This window comes from Scleropages formosus, chromosome 16 (assembly GCF_900964775.1).
Source record: "Scleropages formosus chromosome 16, fSclFor1.1, whole genome shotgun sequence".
Classification (NCBI taxonomy): domain Eukaryota; kingdom Metazoa; phylum Chordata; class Actinopteri; order Osteoglossiformes; family Osteoglossidae; genus Scleropages; species Scleropages formosus.
In genome coordinates, this window is record NC_041821.1 from 22,521,839 (window position 1) to 22,543,794 (window position 21,956).

Below are 21,956 nucleotides of genomic sequence, written 5' to 3' on the forward strand. Positions count from 1 at the left end.
TTAGTGTTTCGTGGACATTTCTATTTAGTCATTGTATAAGGCCGCTAGCGCCCCCTGAAGTACAGGAGTCCCACCCGCAGAATGTCAATAAAGCAGGATCTACTTTAATTGCTTTTAATTTATATGCATTAACTAATGCTGTCATAGCAGTTACATTTCATTTACATATCTCCAATCGATGTATTGCTACTGAGAAAAGAAAAAACAGACAGTTAGGGAAGAACCGAGGACGGGGAACAAAACTGCCATAAATGGTACATGGTAAATGAACGGCGTTGCTTTTTATTCAAGTATCGGCCGATCGCTGTCTTGTTCGATCGTAACCTCGAGCAAAGGTGGCGCTGCGGAAGTGTTCAGCGGTAAGCGCCCGGAAACTCTGGGAACATTTTTCGTTGGCCCACCGTTTTCGTGTGTCGCTGCGTTGTGTAAACGAGGAAATAAATCCCGGGAAAGTTTTCGAGTGGAACGGCTCGTACACCGTGACTACTTTGTTATTATTATTAAACAATTCAAACACGCACAATACAAGAAGATCATTAACCACAACAATCAAACAAACCTAACGGGGGGGTAAGTAAACAAAAAGAAATAATAAAAATAACTACTACGCAAATTAGTGGCGCAGTGGGTTGGACCACAGTCCTGCTCTTTGGTGGGTCTGGGGTTCAAGTCCCGCTTGGGGTGCCTTGCGACGGACTGGCGTCCCGTCCTGGGTGTGTCCCCTCCCCCTCCAGCCTTACGCTCTGGGTTGCCGGGTTAGGCTCCGGTTCCCCGTGACCCTGTATGGGACAAGCGGTTCTGAAAATGTGTGTGTGTGTGTGTACTACGCAAATTATAGAACACTGACTGACGATGTGTAGTCGCCGGTGTGTTCTATATATATAGTATACATTTCTTGCGTATTTATTTATTTCTACTGAATAAATAACTAAGACATCATGATGATCAAACCTTGAAAATCACACACCGGCGTGACACGGTGACACTGACTTCCTCCTGACCGCCTAACGGGTAGCTTGTCGTTAAACGTAACGACGTAAACGTCGTTCTTGCGCTTAACCGAGGCGAGTATGTAGTAATAATGACAATTTTCAATGTCACCTTGTTGTTTATCGTCTGCTTTTGTTCCACTTTGACAGGCAGCAAGTGCATATGTGCACAAAAACACGTCTACAGGATGCTTTATTTCTCCTAAAAGTGTTTGGTGATCGATTTAATTAATGAATAATTAATTAAATTGCTTCCTTGGTTTGTTTGTTTTTCCCTTTCCAGTTAATGCCATGCAGCCCCAGCAGTGGCAAGATGAACCCCCTTCATTGCTCTGGGGTCTGGATCCTGTGTTCTCTGCTCATGCCAGACTTTATATCAAAGACATCTTAGAAATGAAGGAGTCCTATCAGGTCCCAGGTGTGTAAAAACCAAGTCATCTAAAGCAATGTTCTTTGTGCAGGTGTTGGGCCAGCAGGTGGCATAGTGGTTACAGCTGTATTTCAGTAATATGAATATGAATGTCCTTGGTGGAACCCCTCCTGCTAAAAGTGTCCTTTGTCTGCTGTTGATCTCCACATACAATCAATGTATAGGCTACTCATGTGCAGGGTGCTTACCCTGAATTACTGCAGTAAAATATGACATAGCTGTATAAATGGGGGGAGGAGAATTAGCATGTGAAACCGATTATTAAACATTGAAAATAAACTCAGGGAAAGGTGCCAAGTAAATATAGCTCAATCAGTAGCGATAATAATCACTGGACTGTAGTAATTATTTTCATTTTTCATTTCACAGGCATTTACTTCTACAAAAATCACCCAATTGTTAAAGTTGATGTTTTAGGAACTGTTGTGTATAAACGAGAGAGAGAAGACTTCTTCTGTTATGGAGGTAAGGATGTTTCCACTCTTTCAAGATGCCTGTTCCCTGTGGGTTGGGTGGGGGGACAAGGCATTTTTAATAAAAATGTGAAAGTTATTGTGCGATTTGTATTTGCAGTATTCTGCATTTATTGAATTTAATAGTATTTTTCAGCCTTTGTTCCTTCTCAACACTGGGGTTGTCAGCATTGTCCAGACAACTGGAAAACTTGCCTACGCATGTGACCTACCGTGACCCAATGGAAAAACCAGTTTGTATAGAAAGCTAAGATTTTTTTTCTGATGATCTGAGTTGCAGTGGATGATGGAACAGGAGTGATCAGTTGTCTCTGTTGGAAGGATGAGAAATGGAGGGAACCAACCGAATCCGGTAGCTGTAAGTTCTTTATGCCTTTAAATGTCTGCAGTTCAATACTGGTTTTCCTCAGCTCTACAAATTTGAAAAATTAATAGCTAAAAAGCAGTTAAATTAGTAAAAAAAAAATAAAAATTTATTACAGCATAGATGTACGGTTCTGGAGAAACTGAGTCTCCCCTTCCTCTTTTGTTGTTTCCAGCACGAAATACTCTGCTGTTGATGGGCCATGGCTTCTTTTGCCCAGCTGAACAGTTGAAGAAACTGAAGCAAGCTCAGCAGCTCATTTCGTGTCTTGAGCTTGGGGACCTGCTGAGGGTTCGAGGTTCTGTTAAGATGTCTAGGCAACAGAGAGAAATTAAAGCATCCTGCTATTGTAAGAGAACTTTGGCATGTTGGCTGTCCCTCTACATTTCTGCTTGCTTCTGAATGACACTTTCAAAGTTTACATCTATTTAGTCTTCTTCCTTTGTTTTACAGAAACATGACAACCATGTTTTTCTTTGAAAAGGCACTAGTGCATAGCTTATGTGACAGGGATATAAAGCGTCTTTTGTCTGCTGTTGATCTCCACATGGAATGTATAGCCCACTCCTGACTTTTCTGGCATAAGTTAAAGACACAGATGAGAACGAATGTAATTGCGTACTATGGAAGTGTAGCTTTATCGTACCACTGTGGACTTTGTTGAAATGTGCTATCAGACTCCTCCTGAGGGAAGGAAAGTCTTCTGTAGGTCATGGGTCTCGGTCGTAATACCTTTAAGGACCTTTCAGTGCTCCAGTTGTCACATATTTCAGAAAAATATTGGTCTTGAATTTTGCAAGTTGATTTTGACCATGAATTTGGAAGTTAGTGTAGAGGATGGAGCCACTCACTGTCTTGCACTCAAAGGACTGTTTTGGATCCCACCTCCTATTGTAGTACCATAGAGCAAGCTTTTTACCCTCTTGAATTATTCTGCTTAAAGTTACCCAGATGTGGAGACTGGTAAGTCACTGTAATTTGCTTTTGAGAAAAGCATCAGATAAATAAATAAATTAATTAATAAACACAAATGTAAGTTAGGGTTAGAAAGCAAGCAATGGATGGATCAGTTTAAATTCAGGTTAAAAGAGTAACGAAACTAGGCCTCTTTAACACAGCAGTGTACTTACAAATGGAGAAAAATATGAAGGACAACCATTAGATGTTAGTGAACCAGCTTGAGCAAGCGATATCCCATAATATGAAAATTGTTCAAATGAAATAGGGAAGAATGAACTACAGTCAGAACGTGTATTACAGTGTAGCTGGTCTGTGTTACTCATGAAAACCTGTGGCTTGATCTGCTTAGACACACAAGTAACTCTGACAAGTAACACATGTTTTGGGATAAAGTTGATTACATTGAAGTACTTATTCCATTGTGACAAATGACAGGAAGATGCATTTTTTTAGTATCTGCTACACCAAATCCAAGGCATTGGTTAATGTGACAAGTTGCACGTGTCTTCCTGCAATTTCAGATAAAGTGAATGACCCAGTCATGGCAGTGCAGATCTCCTGGATGATGGAAGTGCCCCAGATGTATAGGAAGGTCTATGACAAACCCTTCGACTTCACTCAATGTGCTCGTGATCTGAACTGTGCAGAGTAAGTGCTCGCAACCATTCTAGTTTCAAAGATAAATAAAAGGTATGTTTGTTTAGTAAAGTGATATAAATGATAACTGCCATATATGTATGTGAATAGTTTGTCTAAACTTGGTGGAGTACGTATCTTAATAAGTGACTCTGAAGTGTGTCTGACAGAACACACATGGTGATGTTAAAGTTACACGGCGTCCACACAGCTCCAGGGATGTCCCTTCCTCCGTTCCTCTTCTCCAGCGGGCTATTAAGATGCTTAAAGACCTCCTGAGCCGTGATGCAGTTGAAAGCTTTCGGCTGAAAGACGTCAAGCACATTTTTGTTCCCTTGGTCTCCCAGAGTACCACAGAACAGCCGGTAAGGCACTTACTTACCCATGTCTCCAAGGAGCATGTATGTTTTATACAGTCCATAAAGCAATCACAGCACAGTGCTGCCTATTTAAATCTTAAACTTTTTATCCAAGCAACATTATTTAAAACCATATTATCACTGACGATGAATTAAAATTTGTGATTTGGTATGTAATACAAGAGTGGATAGAATCAACTGAAGTGCATGCTAAATTTTAAAAAAAGTATATATACTGTATATAAGGCCTACATTTTTCAGTAGAGTGTCAAAGTAGATTAACATTATGTATTAAATGCGATAAACATCAGCTTTTGGCATGTGTTTGCAGTTGCTTGTATTTTCCCTTGGCTTCAGCAGTGGTTGGTCCTCAGGGTCTATTAACATTTACAATTTGTATGCTGATAAGAAAAATGAAGGGATTGAGTAACCTTACAGCGCTTCAATTTTTATATCAAATTACCTTTGGAGAGATACTGCACTCTTCTGATCTAAATCAATTAATTATCCTCTCTGAAGGAGACAAGAGCGAAGAGAACAGCACTGGTAGTATTTGTGTGTGTGTGTAATGATTAGCTTCGCTGGACAGGAACTCTCCTGTAACATACAAAGGCAGCCTGTGTGCAAGTTGGCTGTATCCTTGCCATGAAATTAATGTACACATCTAGTGATTCTGTCCTTTGCTCTCATATCAGCTAATCACCATTTGTCATTCTTTTATTTTCAAAGCCATTTTTGATACAATAAATGAGTCTTGCATTGCAGGATTATATCCGAGTAAATGTTATTTGTTGTTTTAAGGAACCCACAGCAGTACAGTCCTCAACAAAAGAAGTGTGTCATCTCTTCCTAGAAACTGTAAAAGCTCTTGAGGATGAGGGCTTGGTGTTCCGCAAAGTCATATCTCAGGATGAAGTCTATCAGGTAAGCCTCTGGTTACCCAGATACTTCTGGGATTATAACCTCAGTCGCTTTCCTTAATCATTTGTCCAATTCAGTGTTGTACCAATACGGAGCCCACCCTGGAAGAGACATCAGTCCATTGCAGGGTAGCCACACATCTTCACACATTGTGGGCAGCGTACAGTCACCAGTACAAACAAAATATGTGGGAGGAAACGGGAGCAGCCACAGGAAACCTGTATAGACGCAGGGAGAATATGCACCCTCCTCACAGACCAAGCTGGATTCGAACCTATGTTTGAGTAACCTATGTGCTGTGAGGTGGCAGCTCTACCTGCTGCATCAATGAGCAACATTAGGATTATAACGTGGTAGCCAGTGTTATGCCGGAAAGGGGGGAGGGGAAAGCTTTGGTTACTTTAAAGTTTAATTTAGCCTGTAGTCATAAGGAAAATGACATAAGAAATGTTTTAGTTGAATTGTTTCAGCAGGGTTTAATGCTGGTGTGTGTTCTGTCCATGGGTTTCTTTGCCAGGTAACTGAACATGACAGAGAGCTACACAGAGTGACCAAAGATATAATCAGAGAAGATTCCAAGCGGGAGAAATGTGAGTTTTGAGCGCAAACATTTTATGTGTTGATCTTGTCAATGGTCACTGGTGAAATGGCACCTGACCAATGGTGCAGGGAGGAGTTTACGGCCCTTTTCTGTCAGTTGTGGCGAGTGTGAGAGATGGATGGGATCTCCGGGTTTATCTCGTTTGGTTACCCAGCTACCTGTGGGCCTGCGGGTGGAGTTGTCCTCACGGAGCTCTATACCAAGCCTGCAGCCACAGAGTGTGAAGAAGTAGGTGTCTCACTATTTGTGTGAGCTATATATTTCTATTTTCATGTGGCACTTGGGGCTGGCAGTATTCATCCAGCAAACTGAACTGACAAACGAACCTTCACATCAAATGTAGGGTTTTCCAGTGTTGTTTACATTGCAAAAATGATGTAACGATGTAAAAGCATTTTCCTACAGTGGAGGAAGATTGTAGTTATGTTATTGTGTGAATTTTGGTGGCTGACAAACGGAGGTGAGGAAAATGCTCCTTGTTTTGTAGATGCTGAGCGGGGCTGCCATGTCTTGCACATCCTGTCCTGTGTGAGACGGACCTACAGCCAGAACGTGAGCAGGGCGGTTATCGAGGCGGTCCTCAGATCTTTGGAATGTGAAAGTGAAATCGTCAGCACCACAGACAACTACTACACTGTCTTTTGAGGCACTTCCACCACGGACTGAACCACCATAGCCAGGACCCGAAGGGCTGCTGAAATGAATGCATTGGTTCTTAATGTCAACAAATGTATTTTTGTAAAGAATTTTAAAATGTGCAAATCATAAGCTAATAGTGTTTTTTAATTAATTCATACCTCACAGCCATCTTTTGCTGGTGGAAATACAGGGCAGTACAGTAAGTATGTTTTGTAAGACACTGTAGTTGCGCACAAGATGGCGCTGCTTAGTAACTGAGAGACGGTCTGGTTCGCTCTCCTAGGGGCTCGTTTACCCTACGTCGAATACCACATTTGATGGAGTACTTGCTTTCTGCTATATAATGACTTCTGATTAAGAGAGATACTCTGTGGCATTTAATAATCGGTGATAATATGGAAATTATGTCAGAATGAAGAGTTGTATATGGCAAAATTGCGCGAGATTTTGTGAACTGACCTGAGAGGGTAGTTGAAAGCATAAAGCCTTTAAACATTAAAGCATTTATTTATTCAGTGAGTGGCAGTACTTACTACTCACACGGTACATAACGTGAAATCACACATATTTGCTTCTACGTGCAAGTGCGGGAAAAGTTTCTCTTCAGCAATGTTTTGTGAGAGGGCAGGATCATGGTTTAGTGTTACGAAATCCCTAACGTGACATAAAGCACGAGAGCCAACATTTTCGGACGAGCCGTGTTTCACGAAGGTGGTTCCTACAGCGGGAGGGGGGAAGCGGCCTCTGCTCATTAACGCCCAGCGGGAAGAGGACGGCTTTCGAGCGGCGGAGCCCGTGTGTTTGCTACACGAGCAGAGCGCGCGCTGTTTTGCCCGGTCTTCGGATAGGAGCGGCGCGCGCTGCCCGCGGTGGAGCGCAGCAAGGAGCGTGGTTCCACGACTCGCCATCTCCAGGCTTACGTTTCGGGGACACGTGAATGGATGCTAGCTTCAAACAACAACAAGGGCAGGTTTTGCGCGAACCCCACCGAGCAGACCTGGCGCTGTGGGGGGAAATGTGAGCCCACGCGGCCGGCTGTAGTAGACGCAGAGCTGCCACAAAAGATTCGCGGCGGGTTACTCAGAGCGGAGGAGCGCGCGACCGCTTCCTTCGCTCCCACAGCCGAGAAGATGCAGCTCCGCACGGTGCTCGACGTCAAAGTTGTGGATGTGGAGAAGAGGCGCAGCCCGTCCAAACATTATGTGAGTATGAGGCGCGCTTCTCCGACACACACACAGTGAGTGAGCGCGTTTGTGCTACTTCCAAATACTGTGCGTGTTCAGTGTGGAGGGAAAAACCTTTTTTACGCCTTTCTTTCTCAGTAGCAATAGCTGGGCGGCCAAATCTTCCACAAGTTCTACGAATGACCCGTTATAATCCGCATTGCCACCTGACTTTTCCCCGCGAAACATAGCGAAGTAAAACTGCTAAACGACGAGGTTTTGCGTGACTTTTTTAGAGGGAGTCGTGCGGCACGTTTGTAGTGGTCCGTACAGCGCAGGGCACAGAGGCTGCCTCACACCGACCGAGCGGGGAAGCGAAGCCCAAACCCTCCAAAGACTCAAGCATTACTTTGCCCAAACATAGACATGTTTTACAGCCTGCCGTCATACGCAGTGTGAACCGTTAGCTAGGACCATTTGTTGCTGTTGCCTTGCTTTTTTTGCCACACGAGACCGAGCGCGAGACGACATCCTCCGCCGAGATACCGGCGCCGCGCGCCAGCTGAGGCACGAGCGCTTGTTGACTTGTGATCGTGTCCTGTAGCAGCTCGACGAGCGCAGAAATCAACAGGAACGATCAGAAGGGCCTCAACAATCCGCGCTTCGCTTTTCTCAGCGGATCTCAACTGTTCGCTACACTAGTCTACGGTAAAATACAGTCAGCGTAGTACTACTGTACTGTACTGTAGTACAGTGTAATAGTGCTAGTGCCGTTTTGCATAGCTGATGCAGCCTGTTCGCCAGAAGAGTCCAGGAGTTCCAGTCTCTTCCAACTGAGCGGAAAAGTGAATAAACAAGAGGGAAAAATCGAAATGCCAATAAATAAATATTTATACCTCAGTTTTCTGGTGTAAGACATACTCACTGTATCTCCTTGGTTATATCGCTTCGAGGCAGCGGATATGTGTTATGTCTGTTATTCCAAATTCTGGTAATCTGTGGAAAACCTGTTGATGGAGAACATGTATTGCAGAAACCTGCTTGCACCGGCAGTCTCTTAGTTGTAGTGTCACACCTAATCTGAGGCCTTACAGGAAGTTTTGCTTTTTGCTAACCTCATTCTGTTTTCTTGGATGAGTACCTCAGCTAGGTAATAATGGCAGCACTAAAACACTAATGATTGTGTAATGCTTTGCATTCAATCAAAGGGCTCAGAGTTGAATCTCGTCTCCTGCTCTAGTACCCTTGAACAAGGTACTTATTGCTTCAGGAAAAATTACCCTGTTGCATAAATACGTGAATCGTAAGTCGTTTAGCACTGTAAGTTGCTTTGGAGAAAAGTCTTGGGTAATTAATGTATGTTCTCTGATGTTACTTGAACCGCATGTGTACCAACACACACACAAGCTGAAACCACTTGCCCCAAGTGGGGTCACAGCGAACCGGAGCCCAACCTGGCAACAAGGTGTGAGGGGGGAGGGGGCACACCCAGGATAGGATGTCAGTCCGTCACAAGGCACCCCCCAAAGCGGGACTCGAACCCAGACCTGCCAGAGAGCAGGACCCTACCAGCACACTGTTGATGTTATTGTGCAGCCATTTGTGTCAGGAATACTGCTGAACCACATCTCTCCTAGTAGACCTACCCCTCCTGTCTCCTCATATGTCTAATGGATTGAAATATTCATCACTTTCTGCTGCGATGCTTCTGATTTTAAAATATTGAACAGGTTGTGACAGTGATGGATTACAAGAACGTGATATTGGTTTGGCGGTTGGACTCTTTGCGGAAGCCCATTGAAACAGCTGGGTATTTGAGGCTATTGCTCACACTTTTGATTTAATTTTATTGTGTTTGAAAAGTGATCTATATACCCCCCCCTCACTCCAAAAAAAAAGAAAAAAAAATCCTCTACAATCCAGTGTTGCCATTGAAAAAACTATAATCCAAGTACCCACATAATGTGATTGCATTTCCAGGATATACATGGATAATACTCATTTTGTTTTCAGAATTTATCTTGTTTTCATAAAACATTCCTTCAAAAAAATGACATGGAATGTATGATGTAGAAATTGCATTGTCATGTCCGAGCGAGGTATTATTATTTTTGCATCCATAGAGCACAAGGTTTCAGTAATTTATTGACTTACTTTCAGGACTGGTGAGAGAAGCAATCCTAACCCCTGACTCTCTGTAGGACCCTGAGAAAACGGCAGCTCCAGACCCTCCCTGCAAATTGTCCATTTGTGGCAAAACAGCTGGAAATTCCTACTGCAAGAAGGAGATGTTATAAAGAGCAGTTGTAAATGGTACGGGGAAAAAAATCACGATAATGTAGCAAATAGCACTTCTTTCAGTTCAGCTGTCTGCTGTAAGAGTGACAAAGAGGGCCTGTGTGAAAAGATAAAAGAACTGGAAACCCATTTTCCCTCAGATGTGGGAAGCCACCGTTAAACATCTGACATCATGGATTCTCGTTTTGTTTGTCTTTCAGCGACTCTTTGACCAGTGTCCGGTGTCTTCACCAGGAAGTCGAGTTCCTGTGTGTTTTCTCTTTAACGCTTAAATGGACTATCAGTATAATGTCAAAATGGCACAATTAAAGAAAAAAATCTACCATATGCATCAGGTTGCTCCCCCCAAAAAAAGAAAGCTGGCCTTTGATCCAGCCAGTGCTCACATGGGAGAACTTGTCAGCAGGCCATTGTTCCTTGGGCGATGGCCAGGCCAGCAGGAACGGCCATGGTGCTGCAGGCCGAATGAGTCAGGACGTGTGCTGACGTTCTTCTCACTGAAATCATTGTTTGCGCGTCACACAGCCTCACCACTCATTGCCTGCGGGGAGGATGATGCCAGCTCAGCTCAGGACTTAATTGTAGGGGGGAGGACTGGAGAGCGAGGGCGAGGGGGTTGGGGAGCAAGCATGGGTGGCCTCCACATGTTAGGAACATCTCGAACACTTAGATCTGGTCAACATGCACGAGCTGTATAGCTTGTTCAAATCAGGACAGGCACATCCTTGTGGATCGTTTTAACCTACATGTTGCAGTTTTCATTTTGAATTGTCATATCGAATTGTACCGCGCAGCGCTCACCTTGAGACACGCTCACCTGTCGAGTGAATTGCTGTGGTGACCAATGTTAAAATGGCCAGGGAAACAAACATTTAGTAATATTCCTCTTTTTAGTTGTCTGGTTCCTTTGAAGCTGATGAGAATAGTTGTAGCACTTTTGCGTTTATGTATTTGGCTCGTGCTTTTCTCCAAATTGACGTGCGGCTCAGCAAACAAGTGTGTTTCACAACAAAGGAGTTGTATATAAGCCGAGCTTCATTGTGTGATACCACCTTTTTTTTGTAGCACACACAAATACAGGTAACATATGAATATTAAAAAATACTAAGGACTATCTTATTAAGCTGTCAGGAACTAGAGAGGGAAATGTGTCTGAAAGAGATGAGTATGATGATAAAGTAGTAATTGCTGCTACATAATGTTTAATTGTTGTTTCTATGATTATAAAAATAGTATTAGTACAGAAGTCCAGTAGTATCCTGGTCCCTCCTGCTCTGCCGAATTAAAACACCACACAGTATGCAAATGTATGAATAAAAGGCTTAAAATATAGTTTTCCTTTACTAATGCCTGAAGGTTAGTGCTCTCTGAACTCCCATCGCATGTGTTTACACACTTGTCTTCTTCACCCAATACACCAATGTCATGGCCTAATTTTTTTTTTTTTTTTTTTATTTCAGTTGAAATGTTAATAGTACATCTACTAGAACTAGCATTGTAATTTACCCTTTGTAACTTTTATATTGCATATTTTTAGTACTGCAGCATGTCAATTTTCCTCTAGGAGTTTGGCTATGCAGTGGAAATATGATGACGTTCAACATTTTATAATGAAAATTTCATGTGTCATTTGAGACAAGTGAATACTGCCTGCTTTAGAGTGATCTGCAGCAGTATGACATTATATGAACGTACAGTTAATTCTGAGACATGTTAGTCTCTGGAACATGAAATGTTCCTTTTAGAAACCTTTAACATTTCTTTGTTGTATATTTTTATTGTAATGAACAGTGTAGTAATTGAAATTAGTGTCATTCAGGAGATAACAAATGGGATAATGTAGAAAAAGATAGATGTGTCAAGCTCTTGCTCCAGAATGTAGAATAAGTACTTTGGTTTTATGCATTTTATTTTTGATGTCTCTGGGGAACATTTGGACATGAAAATATCACTTGTCATAGGAGTATAAAGTCTGGAAATGTGCCTCTGAAACAGGGTGTAGCGCACCAAAGGAAAAGTCCGCCTTAGTTTTTACCATGATAAAGCAAGTGGGCACAGGGAGGAAGTCTCTGCTGAATCGGCACTTTTTTCATTCCCCACAGGAAAATGCTGTTTGCCAGGCTACATTTCCTGTCCTTCTGCTGGAAGAGGGATGGGGGAGGGGGTAATAGGTTGGAGGAAAACAGAGAATGACCACGAAGGACAGGCAAGGAATGAGGACAGTGGACAGTATTACCTTCACAATAACAAGATGAACATTACTCAGCTTTTCACTAATATGAATGACTCAAAGCAAGGGATATGCAGAAAACATGTTTGCCAGGCATTAAAGCCACCGCATGAAACATTTAATTTGCTTAAATCTTTGTAAAACAGTCCGATGAATAGTTGATTTTAAGTTTAAATCATCTTCACATAAAACTGTAAGAATTAAACATTTTAAATGGCCCTTCAGAGAAGCGAAGTTTCAACTCACACAGGGGTTGGAAAGAGTTAATGACGTTCATGTTGAAAAATATGGTGGTTATGGTTTTATAGGTTACTTATATATAGGATTTTAGGCGGAGTTCTTTATTTAAAGTGGCTTGGCCCAAAAGGCTGAACACCGGCAAAAGTCACTTGAAAGCCAACTTCATGCTCTTGGTCCATGAACCGAGGAAGAGTTTCCAGCTCAAGCAGTGAGTCGCTTCTTCTGGTTCTCAGTGCACCGTTTCTCGCTACTTGTTGTACTTATTTGTTGGATGGACCGTTTTGTAACTGCTGTTGGTGGGTGAGGCTGGACTATTTTTGGATCAAAGCTGTAAAGGCATGGGGTACAGTAGGAGTGTGCGGAACTGGATGCCAAGAGAGAGCTTGGCTCTTAATTAGGGGAAACAATGCCGTAAATAGAAATCAAATCGACAAACAGTCCTTGCAGCTTGCAGAGTCCAGCTTCGCTTGTAAGGAGCTGGTTATGTGGTCGTACGATACTCCACGGTTTCTGTGATTACTGTTTTTAAGCATTTGTGTAACTGGGGAAGGAAAGGCAAAATAACCAGTTTTGCTTTCTGGTAGCATTTGCTGCTTATCTAAAGCTTACAGTCACTCTTTGTTTTAATTCTGCTTTTAATGTCAGACATAATTCAGTAAACTAACGGGGATTATTGATGTGGAATGACATGATTTATTGCTGTTGGATAGCTTCACATGTATGCTCAAAGTTACTGAGTATTTCATGATATTTTACCCACATAAACATGATTCACAAAGAAAATGGATGTGTCTGCTCAAGCATACAAAAGCATCAGTAGAACTGCTCCAAGCTATTTTTCAGAACTTGATCATCCGCTACACCCCAAGCAGACTGCTACTCTCCTCCACATCCGCCCGCTTGGTGGTCCTACACACGAAAGGTAAAGCATGGAGGTTCTCGGTTCTGGCTCCGTTGTGGTGGAACGACCTCCCCCTCTCACTCAAAACTGCTGAATCTCTGTTCACATTTAGAAAGGGTCTTAAAACTCATCTCTTCCAGACTCACTTCGACCATGATCTACTAAGTTCATGTAATGTGTCAATTTTCATGCACTATAACTTTGAGATCATGCCTGTTAAACAATGGATAAACCTTCACACAACTACTCTTGTAATGTAACGTTAATGTTTATACATATGTGTATATATAAATTACTAGGAAGGAATCGTATAATATTCGGATAAAGTTTTATACAGCTACTCGTGATGTACATTGATTCATATTGTGGAAACAAACTACTTAAGAATCACATGTCTGCAACTATGTCTCTCTTTCTCCTAATATAATGCACACATTGTATTTTCCATGAGATGTATGTCGCTTTGGAGAAAAGCATCTGCTAAATGAATAAATGTAAATTTAATTCAACCAGGTATTGTCATAATATGTAAAGTTTGTTGTAACATTTGTTTTATTACCTCTTAGCTGGCATGTCATTCTAATTGTAAAGCTTCATGCTTAAAAAAGCATGCATTTCTGTACATAATTACTGTAACTGAGGCATCAGGTAGCATAGTGGTTGGAACTACTGTCTTGCTATTGTAGGACCCACATTCGGATCCCACCTCCTGTTGTAGCACCTTTTCAGCAAGGTACTTCCCCCGAATTGCTGCAGTAGAAAAATACCTTTCTGTATAAATGGGTGAAACATTGTTAGCAGCTTAACATGGTCAATCACTTTTGGAGAAAAACATAAGGTAAATAAATAAATAAATGTGAACATAAATGCTTGCTGTACACATAGTATGAATTATTCTGTTTGCATGAATTAATTGGTGATAGCTGGTAGAGTAATGGTTACAGTTCCTGCCTTTGGACCCAGAGGTTGCAGGTTTGATTCCTACCTCCAGCTGTAGCAGTGTTGAGCAAGGTACTTACCTTAAAATTACCCAGTTGTACAAATGGGTGAATAATGGTAAGTACCTTAACATTGTAAGTTGCTTTGGGAAAAAGCATCAGCTTTTTTGGTTTTCGTCATAAGACAGACCCTGTTGAGTTACATTTGTGCAACACGCTCTGAATTGTTTGTCCAAGGCCCATGTCCTGATCTGAGCTAAAATATGACAATTTAATAACGATCAACTCTATTTTATGTTGTGCCTTTAAAAGCGCTAATTGCAGTATTTAGTGTAAGTGATGAAAGCGGTTAAAGATTTTGCAAACGTAAGAGATGCTTCCTGTGTTGTGTACCAGGGTCATGTTTTGGGATGGGTGGTATGCTTTTGTGTTAGGCAGGGACACACTTTGCTGGCCTGAATCACAGCACTGTTTGCTCTCATCTAGATATGTGCAGCTCCATTGTTTCCATGTCCCGACTCCACCCACTGGTCCTCCTCCTCTTTCGTCTCCGCATCCACAAGGAGGTTGCAGCAGCTGGTCTCTAAAGTCATACTTCGACCAGCCCATGTTTCTCAACAAAATTAAATACAGGAAATTATTTGATTATTACCTAGTCATTTTGTGTGTTTGTGTGTGTGTGACTTCTGGACTGTGTGTATGTGATAAGACAGATTGTTAGTCTGTTCTGGTGATGTGCGTTTTATACATTAAACTCTAAGTCACTGTCAATGCGTAATAGCGGTTTATACTTTTGAAAAGATTTAATTTTAAATGTTCATTACTTAATAATTATTTGCTGTTATTAAAAAAAAAAGCTTCTCTGAACCTACAGAATTAAAATACAGGTTATTTATGACTTAATCACACTGTATAAATAATTTAGTGTCATAAATGGATCATTTAAATTACTGGGTAGTGACTTCTGTATTTAGTTCCTTTATGAATGATTTTATTTTCTATGTTGTGTACAACATAGGCAGTTTTAGTGTAAAGCCATAAGGAACAAGTTTTATGGGCTTTTCACACACAATGGTTACACAGATTGTATAGTGTATGAAACGGTAGATTCGTAACAGATATGTGTAGGAAATGAACAGCCATGTAAAAAACGGAGAACTGAATCGTAAGTTTGCAACGCTACAGCTCATGTGTTGCGGAAATCATCATCATTGACCAGGCCTAGACCTTAATTTGACCCTATCTCCGGCGGTGCTTTTTGTTTTCAGTGTGAAAGTGAGCACTCTAAGAAGACTAGGTTAATTGTCGGCAAGCATCCGGTGCCCCGTTTTTGTTATGAACATGGTTGAATGCCTATAAACATTTTCCGCAGAGCACATCAACATCACGCTTTGCGCTTGTACATGTTTGTGCTTATTCTTGTGTGGCCTGCATTTGAATTGACAGCTTACCGATTTATAAATGTAATGTCCTATTGGCAGGCAGTTGGAGAAGGTGATATCCTATCCATATGTGAGCACTCTGCTACATTTCTACAGCTTTAAGTTCTATGCAGAGACATTTCTGTGTGTACATGCGTACCATTCTTACATTCAAACCTCCATTTACCCCTTAACTGCAGTCACACACCCTGACCACCCTCTCTCTTGATGGAGACACAGACAGCTATATACACGTTTCGACATGCACATGCTTACACTTACATACTTCGTTCTTCACAATTATACGTATAAGTGTGCTCGCTTTCTCACTGACGCACACAAACTCCATGGGAAGTCTCATTCCTGCCATTTGGTATAGATGTGTGGTGTGTTAACATGAGCATGTAGCTGGTTTCTGTGGATCTATGTACTTGTGTACCATTTCTAAAACGAGCGTGCATTTTCACATCTACTACACCATACAAAGAAAAGTGGGCGAAAAGGAGCCGTTGATGTTGATATTCCAACCTGTACACGTGCTGAATGTAGAGTTGCACGGGGATTGTTTTGAAGTCTCCATTTGCACAGTGTTAGCGGTGATATTTTGAGAGCAGGCTTTTGGTACGGTCTGTTTTCCATCATGGTCACTTTGAGGACACATCCTTTTGGCAGAGGGTTAAGATCTTTTCTCAGGGCCCTCATTTTCCGTGCCGAGGTTTGGCTGTACAGTAGAATCGAGAGGACGAGGTTGATATTTCAGCATGCCCTTTGAGCTGCAGGCTTTGCTGGAGCCATTTTAAGTCCACACATCAGGCAAGGAGTGTGGACATCCCACCCACCTTAACAAAACAGATGATGACATCCCTCACCTCTCAGATCTGCTCCAGAGAGCAAAACTCCATCTGGCAATTTGGGTCACTTATTTTTTTTTTTTTTTTTTTTTTTAAATAAAAAAAACTCAGACCTTTTATTCCCGAGGTTTTCTTACAAACCCATGATTTAATTTTCTTTAATCAATGTCTTTTTGTCTGGTGCAGAACGTACCACTGGTGCCTCCCAGAGCAGTGTGTTTGATCGTGGGTTTTGAAGCAATCTGTGTGGGGTTCTCTCAATGTTCACATGTATTTCCTCTATGTGCTCTGGTTGCCTTCCACACTCCAAAGTTGTGTTTCAGATGAATTGGTGACTCTGAATTGCAGTTTAGCACCCGCATGCGCGTGTGTCTTGGACTGGTGTTCCACACAGGGTGTATCCCACCTCATGGCTTTTGGGAAGTTTGTGGGATAGGATCTTGTCCACAGTGATAATGAATTGATAGATTTTTTGGCACATTTTGCCTCAAAAGAGAGTGGCAAATATTGCCATTATCTCAGTCCCCATGTGGACATGTGTTCTGCTAATTAATTGCATGCTTTGTAGCCTTCCATTCTGTTCCCTGATTTTATGGCGGCTCAGAGAATAACTTGCAAAAGGTGGCGTGGCATGTCATCTTTTGCATCTTCAATAATTCATCCAAGGTGTGAGACACACACACACACACACACACACACACACACAGAGAGTTTGAAACCGCTTGTCCCATATGGGGTTGCAGGGAATCAGAGCCTAACCTGGCAGTATAGGGCGTAAGGCTGGAGGGGGAGGGGACACACCCAGGATGGGATGCCAGTCCGTCACAAGGTACCCCAAGCAGGACTTGAACCCCAGACCCGCTGGAGAGCAGGACCCGGTCCAACTCACTGCCCACCCCACCCCACCCCACCCCACCCCACCCCACCCAAGTTGTGACATACCATACAAAATGTTTCTGGAAGCATATGTCAGTAGAGACCTACTTTTCTTAAGAAATGAAATCATTTTGCTGTGGAAATTTTTTTTCCTTCCCAACACTGAGGAAGGACAGTCATACATGCTGAAGGAAATGAGGCTTTGCTCATCGGTTTGAAGCTAATATTTTCTTGCAGTGTCACACACATTCAAACTGTGTTCTGTTTTGTGGAATCTACTTGTAGTGCAGATGTAGTGTGTTCTATTCTGCATCTCTTAGACACCAAAGTTTATGCACTCTTTGTTTTCAGATATCGGTTTAAGTATCATTTGTTCAATTCTTCAGCAATGCATACTCTTCCATACTTTGCCTTTACTGTATTTCGTTAAGCGAACTTACTTATTATTTAAATGGTGGGGAGACCCAGATCAGCAAAACAGTTGATCATCTTGCAGACAGCTGCTAAGTCCACATGTTTCAGTACAGCTTCTTTTTGAAGTCAAAAATGTACAGAAAATTGGCTTCTTGAGTGCACAATTATGGGACAGTTCCATTAGTTGAACAATGAAAGGTGAAAAGCTGAGATGGAAAGATGATGTCACTTTAGTAAATTCCAGCTTTTACTCTGCTCATAATTGTTTCCAGAAATTTCTGTAAAGATGTTTCCAAATGCTGACAAACTGTGATTTCAAAATACGTGACATGTACAATGTGATTGATAATTTTTTACATTTTTTTTTCCCTCCCTGGGTGAAGTGTGGCCTGTTCCAAAGGGACCATAAAACAATGCTCTTCTAATTGCATCCTACATACTGTGTGGGGATGGGTAAACTGTAGCTTCTACTCATTCCTCATTGTAAATTCAATTTTTTCTAGGTCCACTTTAGTCTAATAGTCAACTATAAATCATTCCAGCACATAAAAGATTCTTGTAGCTCTCGCAGGGTGGGGATGCTTTTCTCTGAAAGTTAGATTACCTCGAGTCCAAGGCTGTTTCCACCGAGGTCAGCTGACTTTAGTGTTTAAGGATAGGTCAACCTCCCATTGGTTGTACGCTCTAACTTGGGCCCTTGTATAGTACTTGAAATAATGCTTATGCAGCAAACCACATGCACCCTGGTAATAACCTCTGTCTCCTTGCATCATTCAGTACTTCTTAGCTCTGTGGTTGTATTATGTGTCATTTTCACAGTATGTTTCTCTGTCATTTTTTTGCCAGGTGTATCTAATCAACGTCACATATTCTGACTCCACGTCCCATATCATCTACAGGAGATACAGTAAATTCTTTGATCTCCAGGTAAGCAAACTGTTTAAAAAATATTTTAACTGTTATACATCTTATATTGTTTTATTATATTAAATAAAACAGAATGACGAGGAGAATACTTCTACGGGAAGGGCTATTTTATGTATTTATGATTAACGTTCCCAAGGAATATTCTTCTGATCCTCTTCTTCATCACAGTCATTTAAATCAAATTGTCAGGCTCTCATTTATAATTACTTCTGCCAGTACAGGTGCTGATAATTTAAATTACATTTGCATCAGCTTGAAAGTTAATAGAATTCAGAAATGAGGTCTAGTCTGACATTTATTGTGGTAGTTTTTTCTTTAAGTAAATGTGGATTGACATGGCACTGCTTCAACTGGTTTTTTGTTTCAACGACTTAGCTTTACACTACAGGCAGTCCCCTAGTTACGAACGTCCAACTTACGTACGACCCGTAGTTATGAACCACCCCCTTACTGACCGAAAGTACATTTTTTTTTTTTTTTTTGTCACCCTTAAGTAACAATCAAATGAAAACTTCATAATTAAGCCTATTATCTTAAAAAGTCAAATTATATACAATGGTTCTAATAATAAGCGGGTGTTACTTTGCGATGCACATCAAAACATTGCGCTTCTACAGCGGTACATTGGCAGGGCGCGTGAGCCCGAGGTAGGACAAAGACTTCCTTCTTTTCAGTTGGACCACGTTGCTGTTAAGTGTCTCGTGTGTTACTGTACTTGGCTATAATTTTTTTGTTTTTACTCTCCTAACCATAGCACAAAATGTAAATGTGATGTGAGTGAGGGTGATGCATCCAAGAAAAGGAAAATGATCATGTTTGAAACTAAAGTGGAAATAATAAAGCGACTGGAAAAAGGTGAAACCCCAACGAACACTGGAAAGCGAACATTAAAGTTTCTTTAATGTTTTGCATGTGCACACACTCTCTCTCTCTCTCTCTCTCTCTCTCTCTCTCTCTCTCTCTCTCTCTCTCTCTCTCTCTCTCTCTCTCTCTCTCTCTCTCTCTCTCTCTCTCTCTCTCTCTCTCTCACTGCTCAACCTCTTCCCAGTTCCGGAATCTCACTACGTTCTCAAACCTACCTCACTTTGCTCTTCCAAGTCCTGTCCCTCATCGTTCCCCAGTCCCGTTCCATGTCTCGTTGATGATAACCGCCTCCCTTGTCCCTCACAACGATTTGGGATCCTCGCCTCTGTTCACTTTGCCAATTCGCCCGTCTCCGACCATGAGAACATATTTACTCCTTTGATTCTGAATAAACCATCCTGCACTTGGGTCCAGCCTCCTCTGTGTCTTCTGTTCATCATAACAGTAGTAACATTTATTATCTCTTTGTCTCTCTCTGTTATAAATACTGTAGGTACATTTATTGTTGTTAATTATCATTACCTCATTATATTGTATTATTATTACTGTATTGTTATATTAGATGTTTTAGTGTATCTGGAAGTGTTTCTTTAATGTTTTCTATGCATGGAAAGATACACGATTTACTAAGAGAAACATTTGAGAAACTCATGCCCACCATACCTAACTGTTCCAACTTGTGTCAAAATCTAACTTAAAGACAGACTGAGGAACGGAACTCATTTGTAATCTGGGGACTGCCTGTACATATTTGGTGGTCTTCTGGGTGCCTGTGAAAGCTCAGAGGGAAGGCCTGCAACTTAATGGCCGCAGTGTGCTATGCAGGAAGTGATGTTTCATGTCCTTGTAGGAAGCGCTATCTGAAAGGTCCCATTGATAGCCATCCATGTTGGGTTGGACCTCTACTGGTTTACTGCTTAACTGATTACCGTACACACACACACACACACACACACACACATTCTCTGAACCACTTGACCAATTTGGGGGGGGTCGCAGGGAGCCAAAGCCTAACCCAGCAACACAGAGTGTAAGGCTAGAAGGGGAGGGGACACACCCAGGACAGGACGCCAGTGCATCGCAAGGCACCCCAAGGGGGACTCGATCCCCAGGCCCACCAGAGAGCAAGCCCCAGTCCAACCCACTGCACCACCACACCCCCTTACTCACAAAGTGGAATTAAAGAAAATAAAAACCATAGCTATTTTTGTGTTCTTAACAGGGATCTCTATATTTGTACACTTTGCACATTTGCTACATTGTGTATATTTATTCTCTTCCTCCTGCTTTCAAATAGTGGGTAGTGCTGTAGTTCTTGTATTAGCCTTGATTAAGGTCGTTGCTTGGAAATAATACAGTAAAAGTGCCCTGCTCTAGAAATGGGTAAATAATTGTAACTTAAACCTAATCCTGCTGCATTGGACAAAGATATCAGCTATATGCAGTGTTTTTGCAAAAGTATTCAAACTCCTTTAATGTTAGCACCATTTTCATAATTTCAAAAAATACATACATACATATATTCTTCCAATAAGTATTTTTTTTTTATTTTAAATTTAATTTTCCAGCAGTTTATCTTCAAAGTCAAAATTAAAAATTGATCAAATTTTAAAAAAAAGCAAAAATGCTCCTTACATAAGCATTCAACCCCCACACATTAATATTTAGTAGAGCCTCCTTTTTCTACAGTCGAAGCCTTAAGTCTTTTGAGGTAAGTCTGAACCAGCTTTGAACTGCTCAGGAGTGATTTTTGTCCTGTTCTTCCTGGCAGTTTTTTTGCAAATCATTCAAGCTGGTTCGATGGTGCTTCTGGACTGCAATTATCAAAAAGTACCACAGATTCTCAGTGATGTTGAGTTCATGACTTTGAGTAGGCTATTGTAGGACATTCACTTTTTTTTTTTTTCTTTTTGAACCACTCAAATGTTGCCTCCGTCTTGCAGTTTTTGTTTTACTTGGATTTTTGTCTTGCTGGAAGGTGAACTTTCTCCCAAGCCTCCGCTTCTGAGCCGACTGGAACGTGTTGTCTTCCAGCATTTGTCTGTGTTTACTTCTATCCATTCCTCCATTAATTGTAAGATTTCTAGTCCCTGCAGATGTAAAGTGTTTTCACAGCATTATGCTGCCACCACCTTACTTCGCTGTAGGGATGGTGTTTTTTGAGGTGTGACAGTGTTTGGTTTGTGCCATACATAACGCTTTTAATTTTGGCCAGATAGCTATATTTTGGTTGCATCTGACCACAACACCGTTTCCACCATCCTGGCTGGTTCCCTCTAATGCATTGTGGCGAACTACAGACGGACCTTTTTAATGCATATTCTTGATTAATTTCTTCTTTCTTGACACCTTCCCAAATCGGCCAGTGTTATGGAGAGCTCTTAATATTGTGGACTAATGCACATGTTCCCCAGCTTCAGCAGCTGACTTCTGGCATGGCGTCTGTTGCTTCCCTTACCAG

At 41.6% G+C, this 21,956-nt stretch overlaps 2 protein-coding genes across 5 annotated transcripts in view; both read left to right on the forward strand.

The window, feature by feature from the left end:
- Positions 1–335: 335 nt before the first annotated feature.
- stn1 (STN1 subunit of CST complex) lies at positions 336–6,834 on the forward strand. 2 transcript variants are annotated; one of them, XM_029259109.1, is made up of 10 exons: positions 336–359; positions 1,273–1,407; positions 1,789–1,884; positions 2,173–2,250; positions 2,432–2,605; positions 3,738–3,864; positions 4,064–4,217; positions 5,013–5,135; positions 5,650–5,722; positions 6,221–6,834. In XM_029259109.1, exons 2-10 carry the CDS (start codon positions 1,281–1,283, stop codon positions 6,376–6,378), a joined length of 1,110 nt encoding a protein of 369 aa, XP_029114942.1. In that variant the 5' UTR covers positions 336–359; positions 1,273–1,280; the 3' UTR covers positions 6,379–6,834. The 2 variants fall into 2 exon arrangements, with proteins under 2 accessions (XP_029114942.1, XP_018606373.2); XM_018750857.2 differs by lacking the exon at positions 336–359 and adding an exon at positions 434–570.
- A 225-nt stretch (positions 6,835–7,059) lies between these two features.
- The window catches only part of sh3pxd2aa (SH3 and PX domains 2Aa), a 97,210-nt gene continuing 82,313 nt past the window's right edge, over positions 7,060–21,956 (forward strand). For 2 of the 3 annotated variants that reach the window (XM_018750922.2, XM_018750921.2), the window contains exons 1-2: positions 7,061–7,574; positions 18,551–18,631. In XM_018750922.2, coding sequence (XP_018606438.1) covers positions 7,314–7,574; positions 18,551–18,631 — 342 coding nt within the window. In that variant the 5' untranslated portion in view covers positions 7,061–7,313. Of the gene's footprint in view, positions 7,575–18,550; positions 18,632–21,956 lie in introns of all 3 variants that reach the window. The other variant, XM_018750920.2, reaches the window with a different exon arrangement.

Bases quoted from the DNA above. Each gene is read 5' to 3' on its own strand.
- stn1 (XM_029259109.1), top strand. From the start codon at position 1,281: ATGCAGCCCCAGCAGTGGCAAGATGAACCCCCTTCATTGCTCTGGGGT. The intron at 1,408-1,788 runs GTGTGTAAAAAC...TTCATTTCACAG, and splicing joins GGAGTCCTATCAGGTCCCAG to GCATTTACTTCTACAAAAAT. The intron at 2,251-2,431 runs GTAAGTTCTTTA...TGTTGTTTCCAG, and splicing joins ACCAACCGAATCCGGTAGCT to CACGAAATACTCTGCTGTTG.